At 55.9% G+C, this 21,168-nt stretch overlaps 1 protein-coding gene across 2 annotated transcripts; it reads right to left on the reverse strand.

Moving 5' to 3' along the window:
- Positions 1–6,116: 6,116 nt before the first annotated feature.
- Positions 6,117–20,761, reverse strand: RNF217 (ring finger protein 217). 2 transcript variants are annotated; one of them, XM_078593826.1, is made up of 6 exons: positions 19,487–20,759; positions 14,414–14,746; positions 13,676–13,843; positions 12,834–13,035; positions 12,240–12,311; positions 6,117–11,425 (listed from the first exon to the last, which is right to left on the reverse strand). In XM_078593826.1, the coding sequence occupies exons 1-6, from the start codon at positions 20,327–20,329 to the stop codon at positions 11,355–11,357; spliced, it is 1,689 nt and encodes a 562-aa protein (XP_078449952.1). In that variant the 5' UTR covers positions 20,330–20,759; the 3' UTR covers positions 6,117–11,354. The 2 variants fall into 2 exon arrangements, with proteins under 2 accessions (XP_078449952.1, XP_078449953.1); XM_078593827.1 differs by lacking the exon at positions 12,240–12,311 and having other exon boundaries at positions 19,487–20,761.
- Positions 20,762–21,168: the final 407 nt, after the last annotated feature.

A 21,168-nucleotide genomic window follows, 5' to 3' on the forward strand; every position in this document is an offset into this window, starting at 1 on the left:
GTCATTGTTATCCATTGTACAGCCGCTAACTTCGGAAATTGGAGGGAAATATGTTTGTGAACAAAATAAATAACATCGCGTGAGCGTGAGGAGCTCCTCCCGGGGAAATCGATTTCCACGGCGTCGATGGAACTCTCGGCCGCCGAGTTCCGCGTGGGCCGGGAGCCGTGGCCGGGCCTCGCCGAGGCGGCTCAGCGCCTAGCGTGGGAACCGGGTGAGTCACGCGGTGGAGGAGAGAGAGAGGCACGTGAACAGCCGGGCTGCCTAACCCCCCCCATCCTTCCCACTCTCCCCACCCCGTGTAGTTTAGCGGTTAGCGCGCTGCGCTACGAACGCCGTGACCCGATTTCGATTCTCGCTCACGGCCAACACCAGTGATGACGATGATTTGAACCGGTCCTGGGCCTCCCCTAGGTCGACTCAGCCTTGAATGAGTACCATGGTGCTGTGTGTAAACATCGTCACTGGGGAGACAAAGGCGGCTACCTACCCCCTCGTGTGCCCTGCCGGCTGTCATAGCTTCTCCCTAATAGCACTTGCCCGAGCAGTCTGTTAAAGGGTACACTAGGGGTCTTTGTGTGACCGTGAGAAGAGATGTGGCACATAAGGATGTGGAGCTGATTGGACTTACCGATGACTGGTACCATTAGTATAAAGATTGGCCTCTGTGGAGGAGGTTCGTGAAGGGCGCTGCTGGGAAGTTGGAGCCAGTCGCCCTCTAGCAACAACGGAGACAGAGGAGAGACGCTCACAACAACGAGCGGAGCACCGTGCAGATAAAACTCATAAAGTTGTCACAGTGGGGAGCACAGATGGGGCATCTGCCAGTCAGTCATCTCAGTCAGTCAACCCATGGCGCCTGGGTTGTTCCGTGACGCGCTGTCAACGGTCCTGCGACACTTCACTTGGCCACAGCCACTGAGTGGTGAACGGCGGTGGTTGTTGTGGCCAGGCCCTATCTCTAACACAGGCGTCCTTGCCTATCACATCCGGCACATGATGTGGCGATGCTCCTGCTGCGTTGGCAGCAGTGGTGCACAATCACAACCGTAATTCGTCAATGGCACTGCACATATTTCCTATGACGAAGGATCACTGGCCGAAACGTCGCCTATTATATAAACCGACTCTGCTGAACAAAATACCTCCCAGAATGAAGAGTGATGTGGCTGATGGGATGTCTAAAAAACAAAGCTGAGATGTCGCCATGCGGAGAGCACGATATGGGAAGTCGGCTCGTGCGCTCTGCCGCGTGCCTTGGGATTGGTGGGACGCGGAGGCGGCCTCCTCACACAGAAGCAGTCTCCGCCATGGCTCCGTGCTCATTTATCGGAGCGGTGGCGCAGTGATCAGCGCTGAAAACCGGGCAACCCGAGTGGCGGGTGATTTGTAAACCAATGTTGCCCACCCCCCCCCCCACAGCGTCACAAACCCGTGACCAGCGTGGTGAAGTATGGTTATGAAACCTCCACAACGGACGTGGCACGCATATGGAGGCGATTACGGAAGGGTTATTATTGTTAGACAGAAAATAAACAACACGAGCGGCAGAGGAAGGCGCCGGGCGCCGTCCTCGCGGCGGTGCCAACAATGCCCCCTGCTCCTCCACTTGCTCCCCCTCCTCCCCCTGCTCCTCCACTTGCTCCCCCTCCTCCCCCTCTTGCTCCCCCTCCTCCCCCTGCTCCTCCACTTGCTCCCCCTCCTCCCCCTGCTCCTCCACTTGCTCCCCCTCTTGCTCCCCCTCCTCCCCCTGCTCCTCCACTTGCTCCCCCTCCTCCCCCTGCTCCTCCACTTGCTCCCCCTCTTGCTCCCCCTCCTCCCCCTGCTCCTCCACTTGCTCCCCCTCCTCCCCCTGCTCCTCCACTTGCTCCCCCTCTTGCTCCCCCTCCTCCCCCTGCTCCTCCACTTGCTCCCCCTCCTCCCCCTGCTCCTCCACTTGCTCCCCCTCCTCCCCCTCTTGCTCCCCCTCTTGCTCCCCCTGCTCCTCCACTTGCTCCCCCTCCTCCCCCTCTTGCTCCCCTTCTTGCTCCCCCTGCTCCTCCACTTGCTCCCCCTCCTCCCCCTCTTGCTCCCCCTCTTGCTCCCCCTGCTCCTCCACTTGCTCCCCCTCCTCCCCCTCTTGCTCCCCCTCTTGCTCCCCCTCCTCCCCGTCCCCTGCTCCACTTGCTCCTGCTCCTCCCCCTGCTCCTCCTCCTGGTCGTCCTCCTCCTCCAGCTCCTCCTCCTGCTCGGTGGGGGATGGCTCCGATAGTCGCGGTGGGGGATGGCTCCGATAGTCGTGTTTGTCAAACAGCCCCCCCCCACTCATTCACGTCAATACCACCGCCTATTGTCTCTGCTAGATATTGTTGTTGTTGTTGTTATTGATGTTATTGCTGTTGCTATGGTTACCCTTCTTAGGAGGGTTTTTACCCCTCCTGTGCCGTGCCGGCCTTCATACGCGTTACTCGCTCACACCACTTGCTCCAAGAGTCTGTTGGAGGCTACACGGGGGACCTTTGTCTTTTGTGTGTGTTGTGTTTAGACGTGTGTATGTGTTGTGTTTAGACGTGTGTGTGTGTTGTGTTTAGATGTGTGTTGTGTTTAGACGTGTGTATGTGTTGTGTTTAGACGTGTGTGTGTGTTGTGTTTAGATGTGTGTTGTGTTTAGACGTGTGTGTGTTGTGTTTAGATGTGTGTGCCGTACCGCTCGCAATCACAAGGTTCACGAGTTCAAGCCCTGTTTGGGTACGGGACGGGTTAACTCAGACCTCTCCCCGTGGTCGATAAAATAGGTACCACTCTGTGGGGATGTCACTGTTGGTTATCTTATGGGTAGAATCTGCCCATCCATGGGAATGTGGAATGGTCACCACTCTGGCTCTGCAGGGGATGTAAGCAGCAGATGCGCACCAATGGCTCAGTGCCCGTGAGGCACGCTCTGTGGGATTGACGGAGGGGAGGGGGGGGCAACGATGTGATGGTCACGTGGTAACACTGACCCCCCCCCCCTGCCCAAACAGCCCCTAGCGTGGGTCAGAGTTCACGCATCCCACAGGGAGCGAGCGTCGGGGGTCGTTCGCTCACGCGCGTGAGCCGAGGGGAGGGGTGATGGGGGGGGGCTGCGGGGTGGGGGCCGGGAGATGTGTGGGAGTGGCCGGACACGAGGACATTATAATAGGTGCTCGCTAACAGCGATTCTTCAACAGACGACCTCAACTCGACTCAGGAATGTGTTTCGTGCCTCCCTCCCATATCCCTCTCTGCACAATTATGAGCGCAGTGTGTTTTGTCCACATCCCATCAGCCACGCGGCCTCCTCCTGGGAGGGCATATTTGCAGCAGCATTGGTTCCAACACAAGCAAAACAACTCTGGACCGGTGTCGACATCCAGTGACTCATCAGCAGAGTCGGGCTCGCTTCAACTAACGCCGTTGAAGTGCCAGATCTTTGTCGAGAAGGGCCCTGTCGCCGGGCCAACCTGCCCCAGGGCAACACCTTGGGGCCGATGGTTGACACGTGGCGTGGTGAAGTATGGCAAGCAGCAGAGACAAGGTAAACTCTGCCGGCGATGACGGCCGGGAGGGCGGCAGGACGCACGCGGCGGGTCTCGTGCGCAATGCCGCACCGCCACCTGGCGGCGAGCTGCCGCAAACACAGCCAAAGGCGCGACAGCCTTCACAGACTTGGGGCAAGTGCTGTTAGCGAGCAGCACCTATGACGGGGCTCGTCTGTCAGCAATGCGGCTAAGATGAGGCACTCCCTGCAGGCTGCTGCTCGTGGGTTGTGCAAGACATCGTTTGCATAGAAGAGCTCACGGTGCATTGCGCTAACCACTGCGCCACCGCTCCCCAAATACAGACCCACGCACACCGAGATAGGGAAAAACCACGTAATATTGACATCCTCACAAAACACACACACACGCACACACACACACACGTGTGTGTGTGTGCGTGTGTGGAGTGTATGGGTTAGCGCGCTACTCAACGAACCCGGCGACACCAATTATGATTATCTGAATCGGTTTTGTGGCTCTCCGAGGTCGACTCAGCCTTAAATGTGTATCTAGAGCGATGTGTGAACATCGCCACTGGGGAGACAAAGGCGGCCTGGGTGGTGTTGGTCACCCACCCCCTCGTGTGCCAAGGCGGCCTGAATAGGTGCCCGCTAACATCCCCTGCCCCAACAGCCCGTGTCGGCTACACGGGGCACCTTTGTCTTTGTTGTGTTTGTGCGAGTGGAGCGCCCGAGGGGCTGACGTCAGCTGCCCAGACGAGGTGTGGCCTCCCCTCTTCCCTTCACGCAGTGGGTCGCAGGCTGCGGCACGGATACAGTGCAGGAGGCATTTACAAAAATGCGCTCGGGGCGACGGAAGGGGTTACCGTTACACCCCGGGGCTCTTTTCGGGATTATAAGACGCTGCGGAAAGTAAGACGCAGGCAAAACACACCTGTGCCAGGTGTCAACACACCGGATTATAAGCACCCCCGAACTTAGTTTTATAACGGGGGAAAGAGTCGGAGAGTGGCAGGGGAAGTGCGTCTCGTTTTGCGTGTGGGCCGTGGGGGGCGGGTGATTGGGGATGCAGCTTTGGTCGCGTGGTGGCACGAGACCATGTGACCGTCTGCACACAAGCGGCCTGCAGCCACGTGGACGCGCAATGCATCAGGCGCACGAAGAGAACAGCAGATTGTTATTGTAAGACGTCATCAGCCAATGTAATTATGAGGGTGTGTCGTACAATGTGGAGGATACCGGAGCACGCGGAGAAAACTCACGCGTGCGAGGGCGCAACACTCTGACCCATGCAAGAGGGTCACGTGGAGATTAGTCCACACTTGCCGCTTCGCCTTCTCTTGGGGAGTTTCACAACATCTGTCGGTGTGATCCACCAACCCTCGCTGCTGCCTTGAGTGCTGGATCACATGCAGCCACGTGCAGTGCAACCACCACCACCCGACACAACCGACACCGCAAAAAAATCACGAGAACGGACACCAGATCGGGGGTCAGGGCCGCATATTTTTGCCGGTTTATTTATTTAAATATTTCACCTTCACGACGCAACCGTGGCGACACTTTCCTCCACTGGGGCGCACCACGGACAGCTGCTTCGTGGCACGGAGTCCCCGCGCGACGACTTAAGGTCATTCCGCATTCGACGCCATCTCGGCTCGATTGACCCTCGCTCGTCACACGCATCCTCGCTATTCCGGCCCGACGGCAGAACGAGACGACGGTGTGAATAATCGCGGTTGCACGAGCGTCCGGACCTTGCTGGCCAGAGGGTGGAGTTGATTTGTGCTCTGCAGGTATCCTGGGAGCAGAGGTTTCAATCTGACCCTGCGCGTATGGCCAGGGATGCCCTTACTTAGCATCGTAGACTTGGTTACGGCTCGTATCAAGACCGGCTCTGGCTCAAATGAGCCATGCGCTTAACTTGAACTGGCTCTGAGCAACGGCCCCAGCCGCGCTGAGGATGTCCGTGAGCCTGGGACCAGCCACGGCTGAGCCGCTCGCTCAAGCGATCTTTGGAAGCAGTTGAGCGTCTCGAGTCTGAGCCGAGCCGTGACTATGAGCACGGCTCTTTAGTGTTTCAAGTTAGCCTCGGCATCCAGTGTTAATCATTGTCTTGCATTGAAGTTTGTACCCTGAGGCTGAGAGGGTCACTCAGTCCGCGCCGTGACTGTTACCGACAGCAAAACAAAAGATTGAATCACCCACAACCTCGAGCTCACGGATTCAATCGATGGCCAAGATGCGTTACGTTCGTGTACATAGACAGACATACGCACATACACGTACACGCATGCCGTATATACAGCGACAGAGATGCCCCGTGCAGCCTCCCACAGACTGCAGGGGCAGGTATGGTTAGCGAGCACACATTATTTAGGCTTGCACGAGCCGGTGGAATGTCCATCACCACGCCCGGCCACCCTTGTCTTCCCAATACCGATGTTTACACAGGCAACCAGCTACTCATTTGAGACTGAGTTGACCTAGGGGAGGCCCAGGACCGGTTCAAATAATCGTCACTGGTGTTGGCCGTGAGTGGGAATGGAACTCAGGTGATCAGGTTCGTAGCGTAGCGCTAACTTCCACAAATAATCACACACAGACACAGACACACGTACTATACACCCCAGTCCGATCTTTAATTCAGTGCAAAAAATGCTTGGCGGTGCTTATTAATATACACATACAGCCCTTGCGATTTCTAGTGCAAAACTTAGTCTAAAAAACAAGACAGATACGAATAATAACATAGCAGGCAACCCGCATACAGACACCGAAGAATGGCAGCAGAGGCAGCCAGTGTCCCCTCGCCCGGCTCTGGCATCGACCCCAGGCGGCTCCACGCGTCGGGGCTCTCGGCTCACGCCCCCCCCCCCTCCCGCGTGGCTCGCTTCGTGTTCCACGACGGAGACGCCCACACGGGAGGGAAGCGGCGGCGGCGCTGTGCGCACAACGCGTGAGCCTCACGACAAGAAGCCCCTGGGTTCGACTCTCGACTCGGGCGCCGAGCTGTACGGAGTTTGCATGTTCTCCCCCCCTGTTACGCATCGGTTTCCTCCGTGTTATTCTGCTTCCGCGAATCGCTAAAATGGCAAAGTAACCGGTATTGGCCAAACCTGTCCAATGTAGGATTCTCCTGAAAAAAGTAGTCCAGATTCAGCGTGGCTTTCTTGGTTAAATAAATAATTACTTGGAACATTGCAGAACGGTCCGGCCAGTGTCTGCAGTTCCAAAGACGCGGCAGTGACGCGTGGTCTTTGTGGGGGGCTAACATCAATCATTTAGAGGCTGGATCACTTCATAAGAAAAGAAAATGCAGAAAACGAATGTGAGAAAACGACAGGGCAATGCTGCTATGAGGTGCAGGGCACCTCAGAAACCCAGGCGGCCAAGAGCGCGGGATCACCCGTTCGGCTTTTAAGACATTGTCCCAGCCCTAGTAGGGACACAGACCTGGACAGCAGGGTTACGATGAGAGCCACAGTGAGATGCAGGGCTATGGGTAGGACTATGGCTATATGGTCAGGGATAGAGATTTTGGGTGAGCGTTAATTTTAAGACTGGTTACAGCTATGGTTACGGATAGGGCGAGTTCAGGTGCGGGGGCTGGGCTCGAGCCGGGTGTGAGAGGTCAGGTTCGGCGTAGAGCTTTGGGCAAGTCTCCAGCCAGGGCGAGAGGCGGGTGTTAGAGCTGAGATGAGACCTTGCCACAGCGTAGAACCGCGAGTCCGGATATAACGTTTTGGAAAGAAAGCGCCGTATCCCTACGCGGCCTCCTCAAGCCTTGCCTACTAAAGCTAGCCAGGTGTGCGTGTGTGAGCGCGCATTATAATAAGTGTCAATTATTTATACAGGAAAACCTCAGACTCGCTTTCAAGAGGGTGCTGCTAAAATTGGGATGCTTGGCCACGAATTCCATTGGTGAGAGTTTGGCCTCCCGCGTGCGGCAACCGCAGAAGCCGGAGACAACCCACGCTGCTTGTACGAGGGGGTACCACTCATCAGCTCCGCGTCTACAACACCTGGCAAGCCCTGCTTGGCTTTCCAGACGGGGTAAGCTGCGCGGCACGAGGGGAGATTTGCCCAGCCACGAGGGCAGTGCTGCCCACTGCCCACTGCGCCTTGACGCACGTGCTATTAGCTGGATGACAAAGGCACAGATCGGTGCTATTCACACATCTCAAATAATTATAATCATCAATAATAATAATGCACTTATTACCAACGCGATATAAAACCGAGCCCCTGAGGTTTGCTTGCTTAAGCTGTCTCTTAAACGTCAGCCCTCCCCACCACTCTCACAACCCCCTTCCCATCCCCCCAATGTTTACGAACTTCTTGTCCAGTTACATATTCTACGAGGTCGTTACACGCTGCCCACACCAGATGGTTGGTGAAGCTCACATTCCCATCAAGATGTATCCCACCCATGTGAGTCCAGCGTGACACGAGGAGCGGTGGCACGGCGGTTAGCGCACTACGATACGAGCCCGTGAGGCGGCCATAGATAAGATCAGTGGCGAGTGATATATTGACCGCATTAGGGCCTCCCCTAGGTCGACTCGGCCTTAAACAATTGCCCGATGGCGATGTGTGAACACATGTAAACACCAGCACCAGGGAGACAAAGGGATGCGAGCGTGGTGCTCACCACACCATCCCCTCGAGTGTCATTCCGGCCTTAATAGGTGCTCGCTAACTGCACTTGCCACGACACTGTCGTCCCATGGGTCGTAGAGCGCGCTTCTACGGTACTTGAATGCACACTCTCTGTAGGCCGCGTGGGGGTTTGCTTCTCAATCATCAGGCACGTGTAGCGCGCAGCCACTGAACTGTCCATTGGAGAGGAGAGGAGAGGTTTGGTCAACGTGGACAGGCGACCCATGGAGTCGCGAGGCCTGGCTGTGAGAACGCTGCAGCCCAAGACGTCTCGCCAGGTTGGGTCAGTGCAGAGCACGGCACACCACATTCAACATTCCTCTTGCTACGGGCTGAGGCTTCTAACAGTCACGTGCCACCTGTTCCAGTCCACCAGCGACCGGGGACAATATTCGAGGACCCGGCACACCGCATCCAGTATGCCTCTCGCTATTGGCTATGGCTTCTAAGTCAGCAACCCAGAGAAATATTCCGGTTTGCGATTCATCATCCCTGCTCTCCAAATGCAAATTCCTCCCACCAACCCTGCTCCAACCACCTCCCCCCACCCTCCCTGCTCCCAACCCCACCATCCACAGCCACAATAAGTATTGGTTAATCGCAGTGAAAATCTATTCTTACAGCTCGCCACGCTTTCATCGCATGCAGCACTGGAGAGTAACGATGTCACCCTGTGACGCCGCATTGCCACCGCCACACAGGAAAGGGGACGGCTCAGAGGCACCAGGAGGAACCACGAGCGAGGAGTGGGGAGGCAGCAGCAGCAGCAGCCACACGGTGGTGACGAGCCGGCGATACCAACAACTGCCCAAGCTCTGCGGTCCTCTATATATGAAGGTAGTATTGGCCAATACAAATTCATACACGTGGGATGATAACGGAGCAACCTCAGAAAACCCACACGTGCGAGCGAGGGAGAGATACGATCTCATACCGATGGAACAGGTGGAGATTAGTCCACACTTTGCTGGTACATGCGTCAATCATGCACGATCAATTCCTTCGCACACACGCAGTTAGATAGACGTCGTGGGTGTTGGAATTATAATGTTGATGATTTGTGTAAATGGTAGTTGGACAAACCAAAAACTGAACTAAACAATTATTAAACCGTAGCCGCCTTAGCATGACTGATCCAATTGCTGTTTGAGCGACTGTTTACTGGCAAAGCCTGGTCCCTGCTAATGAGACGCTGATCGTTCACTCGTGTGGCTCACGAGGCCGCTGTGGCCGATGGGACGTGTGGGGACAGATGGTGGATGGAGGTGAATGATGGTCTGCCAAGTTAAGAAACTTTATTTTCATTTATCGTGATTTGTTTAGCTTTTCTCTATTTTGCACACCTATCGTTGTTGTTTTGCATTGTTTGTTGTTGTAACTCGTTGACCCGTCCCTACTGGACATCACCACGACGAAGAATCGTTACACCCCCCACGTTAGAACCACGGCCACCCAATCCCACGCAGCGTTGCGGGTCAAACACAGGGGTCAAGGCACAGTCGCGTTCGTCACGGTGATGACAGTGATTATCAAGCACACCCTCGCCATTGCTCCTTTCCTTCCGCCAGATCCCACGGCATCATCATTGTCATCATCGTCGACGGGTCTTATGTCTTCTCTTCCCCTTAATACTGAACTCTGGGTTACACTGCAATGCCCCTCTTGGTGATCTGCCCCACTTACGCCACCTTGCACACAACCAACCACGTGTCCCACCCATCACTACCACCACCACCTCCTCTTCCAGTAACAATAATAATAACAAAACAATACAAGAGCTGTCATCGAGGCCCGAAGTTCAAAAGGAACTCTCCAGTGCTGCGGACTTCTCATCTGTACCAGTGTTGACTCCAAAGTCAAGTGCAAGAGGAGACTGGAGCTCCTGTTGGCAGGGCTCGAGGCAAGTACGGCGGTCGGCTGGCGGCAGCAGCCCGCTCCCATGGCACGGCTCTCCTCCTGGATACCGCGCCTTCGCACGCTCACCGAAAACGGCGGCACCGCGACCTCGGCGCGACGGGTGGTCGCGAATCGTGACGGTGGAGCGGTTGGCGGGGGAAGAGACGAGGCTCTTTCACCGCAGGGTCGTCAACGCGAGAGGCGGTGGCGTCAGTGTTTTGGGAAGGAGTCCTTCATCTGGCAGTAGCAGCAGCAGAAGCAGGGGACTGATCAAGGATGATGGTGGTGGTAGCGGCGGTGGCGGTGATATCAGAGAGCCCTTTAAAGTGTTTCTGTTTCCAAGGCCCTTTTGCTGCTCGCTGCCCGCGTGGCTGCTCCTGGGCTCCACAGGAAGAGGCTTCTTCTTCCGGTGTCAAGGGCATCTTCCTGAGCCCCCCACAATGGCCCCCACCCCACCCTCACAGAGTGATTAAAACACTTAACCGATGTTAATTATAACGCTGCAACCGGTGCGGTTTACTTTCCTGGAGCTTCACCGAGTCTCAGGGCTTGTTGTTCAGGAGGGTGCTGCTACGTGGGGAGGTTTGGCCGTGATCCTTTGAGTGGTGAGAGTTTGGCGTGGAAGAACCCCGGAGAACACTCAGCGCCGCGCGTACGGTTGGCTCACGAGGCTCCGCACAGATAGATTCAAGAATTCATTGATGTGCTGCCGTCTGCTGCCCTTTAGTAGTGTGCACACGGTCAAAGCGACCCTCTACCCTCATCTCCACTCGGGTCCACGAGCCAGTGGTGGAAATTCCACATTTCCATGATGAGGGCAGTTCATTCATACCACCAGCGCCGTTGATACAGCATCATCGAGTGATGCTGCTCGTGATATCGATGAGTCGGTATGATGATGGGTATAGATGATAGTGATGAAATGTGAGACGATAGGAATGGAAATGGTGATGGTGTTGATGATGATTGGATGATGATGATCACAGTGATGATGGTAATGATGATCCTGGGTGAAGATGATGAGAGTGATGATGATGAGGCTCAATTTCAGCCGGGTCCAATCCACAAAACATGTCTGTACTCGGCACATCACATCTATCAGACCTCTTGCTAACCGCTGCGGCTTTTACTAAGTCACCTACCATCTACCCCGAGTCTACCAGCGACTCGGAAATTGTTTCTGCCCCCGAGACACCACATCCAGTATACCGATCCTTGGATGTGATGGTGCAGCGGTGCAGGACTGAGCGTGAAGGGGGGTAGGAGGAGCGGTGGTGCCGCAATCGGGCCTGCAGATGTCACACGTACATCTCCACGGGCGTTTGGCGCCGAGACTTGCAGAGCAGGTAGATAGGACCCGCGAAGATCCCTGCACGAGGGAGAGGGAGGGGAGAGAGGGATGGAAAAGGAGGGAAAGAGAGGAATGTAAAAGGGGGGTGGGAGAGACGGAGACAGAGAGAGCGAGGGGGGAGTGGGAATGAGTGACGTCTGTCAGACAGCGAGAACCCACACAGCGCACATGGCGCCACACAGCGCGCGGACGCGCATCGGCACACGCGGACACACACGCGGACACACAAGGGCACGGACACACACAACGACACAAACAAAAGACACACACAACGACACACAAACAAGAAGACACACACAACGACACACAAACAAGAAGACACACACAACGACACACAAACAAAAGACACACACACGGACATACACAGATAGGGAAGTGGGGGCAGGGTGGTGGCAGTCCCTGAATTTAGGGCACCCCCCCCCCCAATGTAAAAACATCGTCACGATGGGGCCTCGTCACATGGTCACATCGTTACGATGGGCCCTCGTTGTCATGGTCACATCGTTGCAGTGGGTCCTCATCGTCATGGTTACATCGTTGCGGTGGGCCCTCGTCGTCATGGTTACATCGTTGCGGTGGGCCCTCGTCGTCATGGTTATAGTTACAATGGGCCCTCGTCGTCATGGTTACATCGTTACAATGGGCCCTCGTCGTCATGGTTACATCGTTGCGTCGGGCCCTCGTCGTCATGGTTACATCGTTACAATGGACCCTCGTCGTCATGGTCACATCGTTGCGTTGGGCCCTCGTCGTCATGGTTACATCGTTACAATGGGCCCTCGTCGTCATGGTTACATCGTTGCGTTGGGCCCTCGTCGTCTGTGCCACTCACCGACGAGCAGCGCGAGGATTCCGAATATGACAATGGCGACCAGCAGCAGGGGGGTGGCACAGAGTTTGGCACCTGGGATGAGGCAGCGAGACGCACAGACACGGCGAACGGATGAGCGGGAATGAGTGAATCCGTGAGTGAATGAGTGAATCAATGAGAGAAAAAGAGCGAGTGAATCGGTAAGCAAGAATGAATGAGACTGAGTGAGAATGTGTAAATGAATGTGTGAATCAGTAAGAATGAGTGAATGAATGAGTGAATCAGTGAGTGAGAATGAGTGAATCAGTGAGTGAGAATGAGTGAATGGGTAAATGATATGTGTAAATGAGTGGATAAATGAGGTTGAATTAATGAGCAAATGAGGGTGAATGTAATGAGTGATAATTGAATCACTCACACTTGACATGACAATGATGAAGATGATGGTGACGACGTTGATGAGAAAGATAATATCAACAATGCTGACATCGATGACACTGCAGGCAATTACACATGACGATGGTTGAGATGAAGACGATGGTTGAGATAATGATGACGACGCTGGTTGAGATGAAGACGATGGTGGAGATGATGAGGATGTGGCATGGGCCCCACCACAGAGCGCGCCGCGGACGAGGCGCCGCAGGTTGGGCCGCTCGGGGTAGTAGATGAAGCGGCAGCCGAAGACGCTGTGCTTGGTGTTGTGGTCTCCAAAGAAGCGCAGCTCCCGGTAGCGCTCGCCGCAGCGGTAGCAGAAGTTGGTCTCACACTGCGAGCAGATCATGTGGTTGCAGCCTTCCGTCTTCTGGATGTGAACCTGGGGGTGACTTGCCCCGCACAGAGAGAGACAGAGAGAGACAGAGAGAGACAGAGAGAGACAGAGAGAGATAGAGAGAGACACAGAGAGACACAGAGAGAGACAGAGAGAGACAGAGAGAGACAGAGAGAGACAGAGAGAGACAGAGAGAGACACAGAGAGAGACAGAGAGACACAGAGAGAGACAGAGAGAGACAGAGAGAGACACAGAGAGAGACAGAGAGACAAAGAGACAGAGAGAGACAGAGAGAGACAGAGAGAGACAGAGAGAGAGAAACAGAGAGACAGAGAGACACAGAGACAGAGAGAGACAGAGAGAGAGACACAGAGAGAGACAGAGAGGCAAGGATGAAGCGCAAACGAATAGAAACCGGAGCAGAGACGAGCAAAGAGATGTTGGCACAAAAGGCGGTACTGGAGGTGGCTGTGGTGGCAGTGATGTCTCTGGCAGGGGCGTTTGTGGTGGCAGTGGTGATGGTGGTGGCGCTAGTGGCGGTAATTGTGGCAGTGGTTCTGGTGGAGGTGGTGGATGTAGCATTCATGGTGGCGTTGGTGGTGATAGCAGTGGTGGTGGTGGTTGTGGTGGTTGTGGCAGTGGTGGCGTTTGTGGTGGCGGGGCCCGCTGCTGGGCGGCGGGCACCTTGCAGCGAGGGCACTTCTGCGCGTTGCGCTGCCCCTGCACGTTCACTTGCCCGGCCCAGCGCTGCAGCAGCTTGTCCCCTCCGCGGTAATCCTTGCAGCTGACACCCTCGTGCCAGGGTGCGTGGCACGCGAAGCACCACAGCACGTGGCACTTGGGGCACTGCACCTGTGCCGGCGAGGGAGTGGGGGCGGGCAGCGTCGAGAGAGAGCCACGACACAAAACGAGTTTTTACACAAAATACTTTTTGCTCCTTTTCCGTGAACGTTACCCACCAACGGAAACGAAGGTGACGATGGCCAGCGGTGGTCGAGACTAACCATGGAGCGGCAGCTGAAGGAGCGGGGAGATGGACCAGTCCATCGTGGAGATGGAGCCGTGAAATTAGCTTGTGCGCAGCTGCTTGGATGGATTGTTGATCATAATAGATCGTAATAGATGGCGTCGGCTTGGGGGAGGCCTTCATCCAGCAGTGGATGGATTATGACCCATGATGATAATGACGACCACGATGATGCTATCTGTGTCATGCAACGAGATGAAGAATCCGTTGGGAAATTGGCATGGGGTTTCCCTCCGTGTACTCCGGTTCCCTCCCGTAGCTAAACTCACACACGGACAATGTCAACGTTGCTAGCCAAACATCCCAACGTGGCAGGACCCTGAGAATGAGCCTTCAGACTCGGTGCGGCTTTCTCCTGGGTGTGCGGTAGTAAAGTTAAACAAGAAGAGACTCGCCTTGCCGGGGGGCCGGTCCTTGCGCTTCCTGCTGCCGCGCTTGGCCAACTTGCCGTGGGGGGCCGGCAGGGAGCCCCCCTCCACCGCGTCGCCCCCGTCGGAGGAGGTCCCGTCGCCGGCGCGGGCGGCGGTGGCCGGCCCCCCTCCCCCGGGCGTGAGGAGGTGGCCGCAGCCCGGGCAGGGCCTCGTGCGCGAGCCGGCGCGGCTCAGCGCAAGCAGGTAGCAGAAGCGCGCGGCCTGCTCGGCGCCCAGGTGCGTGAGCACCACGCGCTCGCTCAGCGCGCCGGGGCACTCGGGGGTCGGGCAGCGCACGCGCGCGCGGCCCAGCTGCACCTGCGCCCGCACACAGATCCCCCGTGGGGCCTTTAACAACGGGAACGTGCTGTTGGAGAGTAGCACCTGCGAAGGTTGACATGGCACACAAAGGTGGTGGTGTGGTTAACGCCACACACGCCCGGTGGCGATGTTTACACACGCCGCACACCAGGTACTCGTTGAAGGTCGAGTCAACATAGCTGATGCAAAGGAGACGACGGCCGGTTTAAATAATTGTCGCCGATGTTGGTCATGAGCAGGAAACCAACTCGAGTTGCCGGGTTCGTATCAGTGCGCGAACCACTGCACTTTTGCTCTTCGTGTGTGTGCAGTCCTCTATGCATTGCGGTGTACACCACTGGGTGGACAGAAGTGCCGGAAGGGGGGGGGGTTAAGAAACTTCCTCTGTAGTTCTAACTGCCGCACCGGGAGATGGAATTAAACCGGCGACCTCTGGATTACATGTCACAGTGTGACACCAAATCTACCCCGCCGTGGTAGCTGTCTCCGTCTCAGTGAATAATCCAAACACGCCGTGTTTGTTGCTAGACATGAGATGTGTGGTAAAAACCGGAACGAATCGTTTGCTTTTTGTTGCGGTTGCCAATAATGTAATAAACAAACCTTCTCAGCTGGGCCTCATCTCATGACGCTGTGCCCGCATGTTCCTAAGTCGCGAGGGGGTCTACGGGGAGTGACACGGGGTTCAGGGCCTAGTGGGTTGGGTTTAAATAACACAGGCGGCAGTCAAACAGGGACAGGCACAACCGGTTGGGCGACCGTTTCATACGCGACTTTTTTTTCACAAGGTTAGGGAAACTGGCGAACACACGCGTGGATTGACGCTCTACAACTCTCGAACGAGCGTCTTCATACATGTGGAAGTAGTGACACGGGGTCCGACGTGAGCTAGATGAGAGGGCTAAACGCTTGGTCTCTACCGGACGTCTGCTGCACATACCACGTTTCGGCAGGGCATTCCTAGCATCCGTCTCAGACACCTGTGTATCTTCACCATCGCCCTAATATCTTTGGACCGGAAGATCGTAATCAGAGTCCAGTCAATACTTTGAGGGCGAGGGCCAAGCACTGGCGGAACTAGTGGGGGGGGGTGGCACGTGCCCCCCAATAATCCGATCAAATCCCTAATTTAGATCGGATCATTGGGGTTATTAGTAACTAGTGACAACGAATTAGCTGTGTCGCCATGCGCCATTTTTGTCTTCAGTCTTTAAATAGAAGTTGAGTGCGCATCTCTTAAATGTTTATTCATATACTACTAATACTGTTCTTATTTCTGTGATTATATTGTAAACAATTCATAGTTATTTTTGCGATAACAGTATAATACTACAGTGTTCTTGGTGATTTCCGCGATTATAAAACACGTGTACAGTATTCATATTGTGCTTATTTTTGTGACGACTGTGAAATACATAATTTTGTGCTTTCATATATTCATAACGAGGGGGTGGGTGGCCAGCACCACGCCCGGCCGCCTTTGTCTCCCCAGTGGCGATGTTCACACACCAGACCAGTTAATTGTTTGAGGCTGAGTCGACCTAGGGGAGGCCCAGGACCGGTTCAAATAATCGTCACCGGTGGTGGCCGTGATCGGGAATCGTAATCGGGTCGCCGGGTTCGCAGCTACACTACAATGCGTTACGCTTCCACATGCGCGGGTCACGTGACAGATTTGACGTCACAGCTCACTTGCCGTGCAAAAAATAAATGCATTATTGAGCTCCCCCCCCCCCCCCCCAAAAAAAGTGTATTTTTATAATTTGTGCATGGTGTACAGTCTGGAAAGTACCCGCATGGCAAATTTCCAGTTTGTTGCATGTTGGGAAGTACGCTAAACATTTTGAACAGACACACATTCACAACTTTGCCTTTTATATATGGAGATATATATGGAGATAAATCAGCATTTGGCGACCCCCACTGCCACTGTATAGCATATTATTAGATGCCAGGAACCCTATGAGATAATAGGACAATATTCATAATTGGAGTCCATAATTGGCAATAAGTAACGGCAAAGCAGTTATAAGTGACTCACATAATTGTGCGCAGTTGTGTATACAGCACACGACTTCCCTGAAGGCATCAACGCCTCCAGCGAGTGCGATGCCGATCACACAACGCGGTTCGGATTCGACCCTCGATCGATGGCTGCGCCATCGCCGCACACACGTCGAATAAAAAGCAAGGGACAAGTCCTCCCTTACGAACAACTCCTCTATCGTTTTTCATTGCTGGAGGGGTTGCCCCCCCCTACCTGAAAATCCTGGCTCCGCCACTGGGGCTAAGGGCAGCAGTGAGACTCCTCCCTGTGAGCTGCCCCTTGTGAGCTGCCCGCTGTGGTGGCAAGGCTCCGACGGATTGTATCGAAGTCCGGGCCACCACCCGGAGCGACGTTTCCATTCTCACCGGGGGGGGAGTTCCACTTGTTGGCACACGGTGCTGCCGACGGGGCACTCTCTCCATGTGAACGACTCTCGCCAGCACTGAGATACTCGCCGCACCGTACAGACCCGGCCAACGCAGCCCTCGCTGGAATAAAGACCACCTTCCGGATGAGACCCCAAATGTCAACAATCGCTCCGGCATTTTGCTTGTGTTGAATCAACGCCGCTAAAAGTACTAACTCCCAGAAGGGAGGCCACGTGACTGACGGGATGTGTAAAAACAATCTTTTAATTTGTTTTCCATGGAGGAATGGATATAGGGAGGAGGCGTATCATCTGCCTGTCTACTTTGTTATTTGTATTCTCCGCAGCGACGGTGCTGGTGACCGTGTTGTGACCGTTGGTTTTGTGAAGCGGTCGCTGTGGCTACTGCTTCTGCGCTGTCCGCCCACTCGGGACCCCCACGAGCCCGCACCAGAAGATCACTCCGTTGGCACACACAGAGCGATCATCTGGTTAGTGGCCAAACATGCCAAGGCAGAAACATCCACGCTACAAACTTACTCAGCAGAGATATACGCACGGCAGAGATATATACACAGCAGCAACATCAGCCTCACTGCTGCTGCTGAGAAAACAACACAGGTTTGTACGTGTGAAAACTGGGAACAGTTTTGAACCAGTTGTATACGCTCGGTTATTATGCAAAAAAACCAAGTATAACAACCACAGTGTGGGCTCGAACGGAAATCCCCGGTTCAAATGATTATGAGAATAACGCATGTTTACCCGGACAGGGTCGCCAAGTCTCCCCTCTTGTCAAAGTAGTTTCTGCCACGTCTTGGCAGACGCGGGGGCGATGTGACTGCTGCTGTGGGTCATCCCAATGGAATAGTTCACGGGTTATTTTCCAGAATCGGGATGTTGGGCCAAAACCAATTCCACTGTGTGTGTGTGTGTTTAGCTGTGGGGGAAAACCGGCGAACCCAGGAGAAACCCTCTCTCCCCATGCAAAACATGGGGAGAGAGGCTTCAACTCCACAGAGAACGGCACTCAAGTCAGTGAGGCTCATGTATGTTCTGTATGTACGTAGCCAACCGTGTTAATCGGAGGTGCTGGGTAAGGACAACAAACTAAACACAAAAATAAAGCAGTTCTAAAGAAATGCACGCTGTCGGATAAGTGCCCTGGGGTGCGTGACTGAGTCAAGCACCCCCCCCCCCCCCCCATTCTGTTCATGCAAGTCACGTGTCCCACCTGCTTCACCTGTATAACCTGCTCCCCCATCACAACCACCACCGCTCTTGACCCTCTCCGTGTCGGCATTCACACGCAGCGAGTGGGCCCGCCTAGGCAGGGCCCATCGTCGTCATCGTCGTCATCATCAATCACCATCATGCCCGATGGTCGAGTCTATCGACAAGCACGCAGCCCAAGGAGGCCATGAGCGGGCACACGGCTAAGAGGGCGTCTCCCGCCGAGATGGAACACTGGAATCAGAATCAGCTCGAGTGCAGGAATTGGACGGATCGCCACATCGCGTAGACCATGAGAGATGGCGAGACAACTTGTGGTGGCGAGGGGGAAATCGTTCATCCAGCAGTGGATAGAACACGGCTGATGGTGATTATGAAAGCCACCACCCATAGTATTTCTCAAGTCAGCATGGGGGTGGTGGTGGTGGGTCTGTGTGCTGTTTGTGTGGAGGTCACGGTCGTTATTACCTTGGTTATGGCTCAGCCTCGCAGAGTCTCAGGACTCACCAGGAGAGTGCTTGCTCAACGGGGGGGAAAACCCGCGGATCTCGTCACCACACTTTCTACTTACGAACCTACAACACCTGGCAAGCCCTCGTTGGCATACCCACACACGCGTTTACAGGAACAGATCGAGAGCCCACGTTTCCTTACAGACAGATGAGGCAATGCTGTTTGCGAGTAGCACCTAAACTATAAACTAAAAACACTCAAACTTTTTAATTTACCAGGTAAGGCCCACTGAGCTATAAAGCGCTTTTTCAGAAGCGACCTGGCCACAAATACCTCAAAGAAGTGGATTATGGCGTGGAAATTTATAGCAGCCAAAACCCCTGATGCACGTTTCTAAATGTGGAGGCTAAACCCGGAGAAAATGGTAGAAAAAAATCCACGCGACCACGTGGAGAGAGACACGCAAACTCCTGCGGGCTCCTGTATACCAGGCGAGGTAGTCAACATCTCGCCACAGTGGCACTGATGAAGGCCGGCACGACACATGAGGTGACGAGGCGGCGAGTGGCCAGCACCACGCCGGGCCGCCTTTGTCTCCCTCGTGGCTACTCATCGGCTTGGAGAGTCCATCACGCACCTGCGTGGAGCAGTAGGCGCGCATGCACTCCCCGCACACGGGCTCCGCGCAGCAGCCCAAGGGGTCGCACACGGCGGGCAGGAGGCACACGCGGCACGGCGCGAACACCAGCGGCTCGGGGAGGTGGCGCGGGGCGCTCTCCCAGCCGCGCGCAGACCACCCGCACTCTCCACCACCATCACCACCACCACCATCATCACCGCCACCACCGTCGTCGCTGTCGCTGTCCACCGGCTCCACCTCGTGCCCGTGGCCGGCTGAGGCGATGACTTCTCCCGGCTCGTTCCGTCTCCCCGCCGCGTCCTCCCGCGCGTCCTTCATCTCGCCAGGAGACTCTCCGAGGTGCTGCAGGTCGCCCATGGAGCTCGCGGAGCCGTAGCCGGTCTCCAGGCTGAGCGCGGAGAGGTGGGCGGCTGCGTGCGGCTCAACGCGGCTCTCCACATCATCGCGGCTCGTCACATCATCGCGGCTCTCCACATCGTCGCGTACGGGTGCACAGGAGTTGGCCACTTCCTCCCGGAGCCGCGTCGCGGCCGCCACGTTACCGCGTCGCAGTTTCACTTCGGCGGTGGCGGAGTGATCGCGGCCAGAGCTCACATCATCAACATCGTTACCACCACCATCATCACCACCACCATCATCATCATCACGCTCATCACCGGGTGCCGTGAGCTCTCCCCCCACCGTGGTCCTCCACACGCCGGCCTCGCGGGCGATGGTGGAGATGACGCAGCGACGCAGCCTTCCTCTCCTCTCCTCCTCGTCGTCGCCGCCGCCTTCATCCTCGTCCTCGTCAACCTCCTCGTCACCCCGCGTCTTGCCGGAGGCGAGGCGCCCTGCCATGGCTTCCCCGAGCGATGGCGGGGGAGGAGGAAGCGAGCGAGCGGGTTGTGGAGGAGGAGGGTGATGGAGGAGGTGGGGGGGTGAAAGGAGCTCCGAGTCCGAGTGTTCAAACTTTGCTCCGGCCGCGGCTTGCGACTGCGGACGACTCGGCGTCAACTCGTGCCGGGACTGACCAACAGCTGCTGACCGCCGCTCGCTGACCTCTGGGCAATGAACCCGCGTGCTCACGAGGCGGACAGGCGGGCGGCACTGCCGCCAGCACCGCCCGCTGTCTCCCCTCGTCCACACGGCGTCTCGGCGACTAACGCGACCACAACAGCAGCAGCAACAACATTGCGGACGAGGAGGCGGCGGCGGTGTGAGCGCCTCACGACTCCTTCCGTGCGAGTCGCGCCGCCTTTCGTATCCGCCTCTCGAGAGCTCCGCGAGCGCGCAACTTCCTGCAACCTTTAGCGACGGATGTGACGAGGGAGACCGGGACGTGGGGGCCCGGTCACACCCAGGTGTGGGGGGCCCGGGGTGGGGGGCCCGGGGGTGGGGGGCCCGGTCACACCCGGGTGTGGGGGGCCCGGGGGTGGGGGGCCCGGTCACACCCAGGTTTGGGGGGCCCGGGCGCCCCCCACACCCGTGCGCGATCGGGCGGGTGAATTTCGTGGCGAGTGTCACCGTGAACCGACCCTAACATCCTTGCACTGAGCAGCGTGGGGAAGTATGGTCACACAACCCACGTGACCCACACGGCGAGACGAGGGATAAATAATAACGATGACAAGAGTGAATGTTGTTGTTGTTGCGTGGTCGAGGTGAACAGCTGTGTGTGTGATGCTGTTGTTGTTGTG

This window comes from Lampetra planeri, chromosome 4 (assembly GCF_965212315.1).
Source record: "Lampetra planeri chromosome 4, kcLamPlan1.2.h2, whole genome shotgun sequence".
NCBI lineage: Eukaryota > Metazoa > Chordata > Hyperoartia > Petromyzontiformes > Petromyzontidae > Lampetra > Lampetra planeri.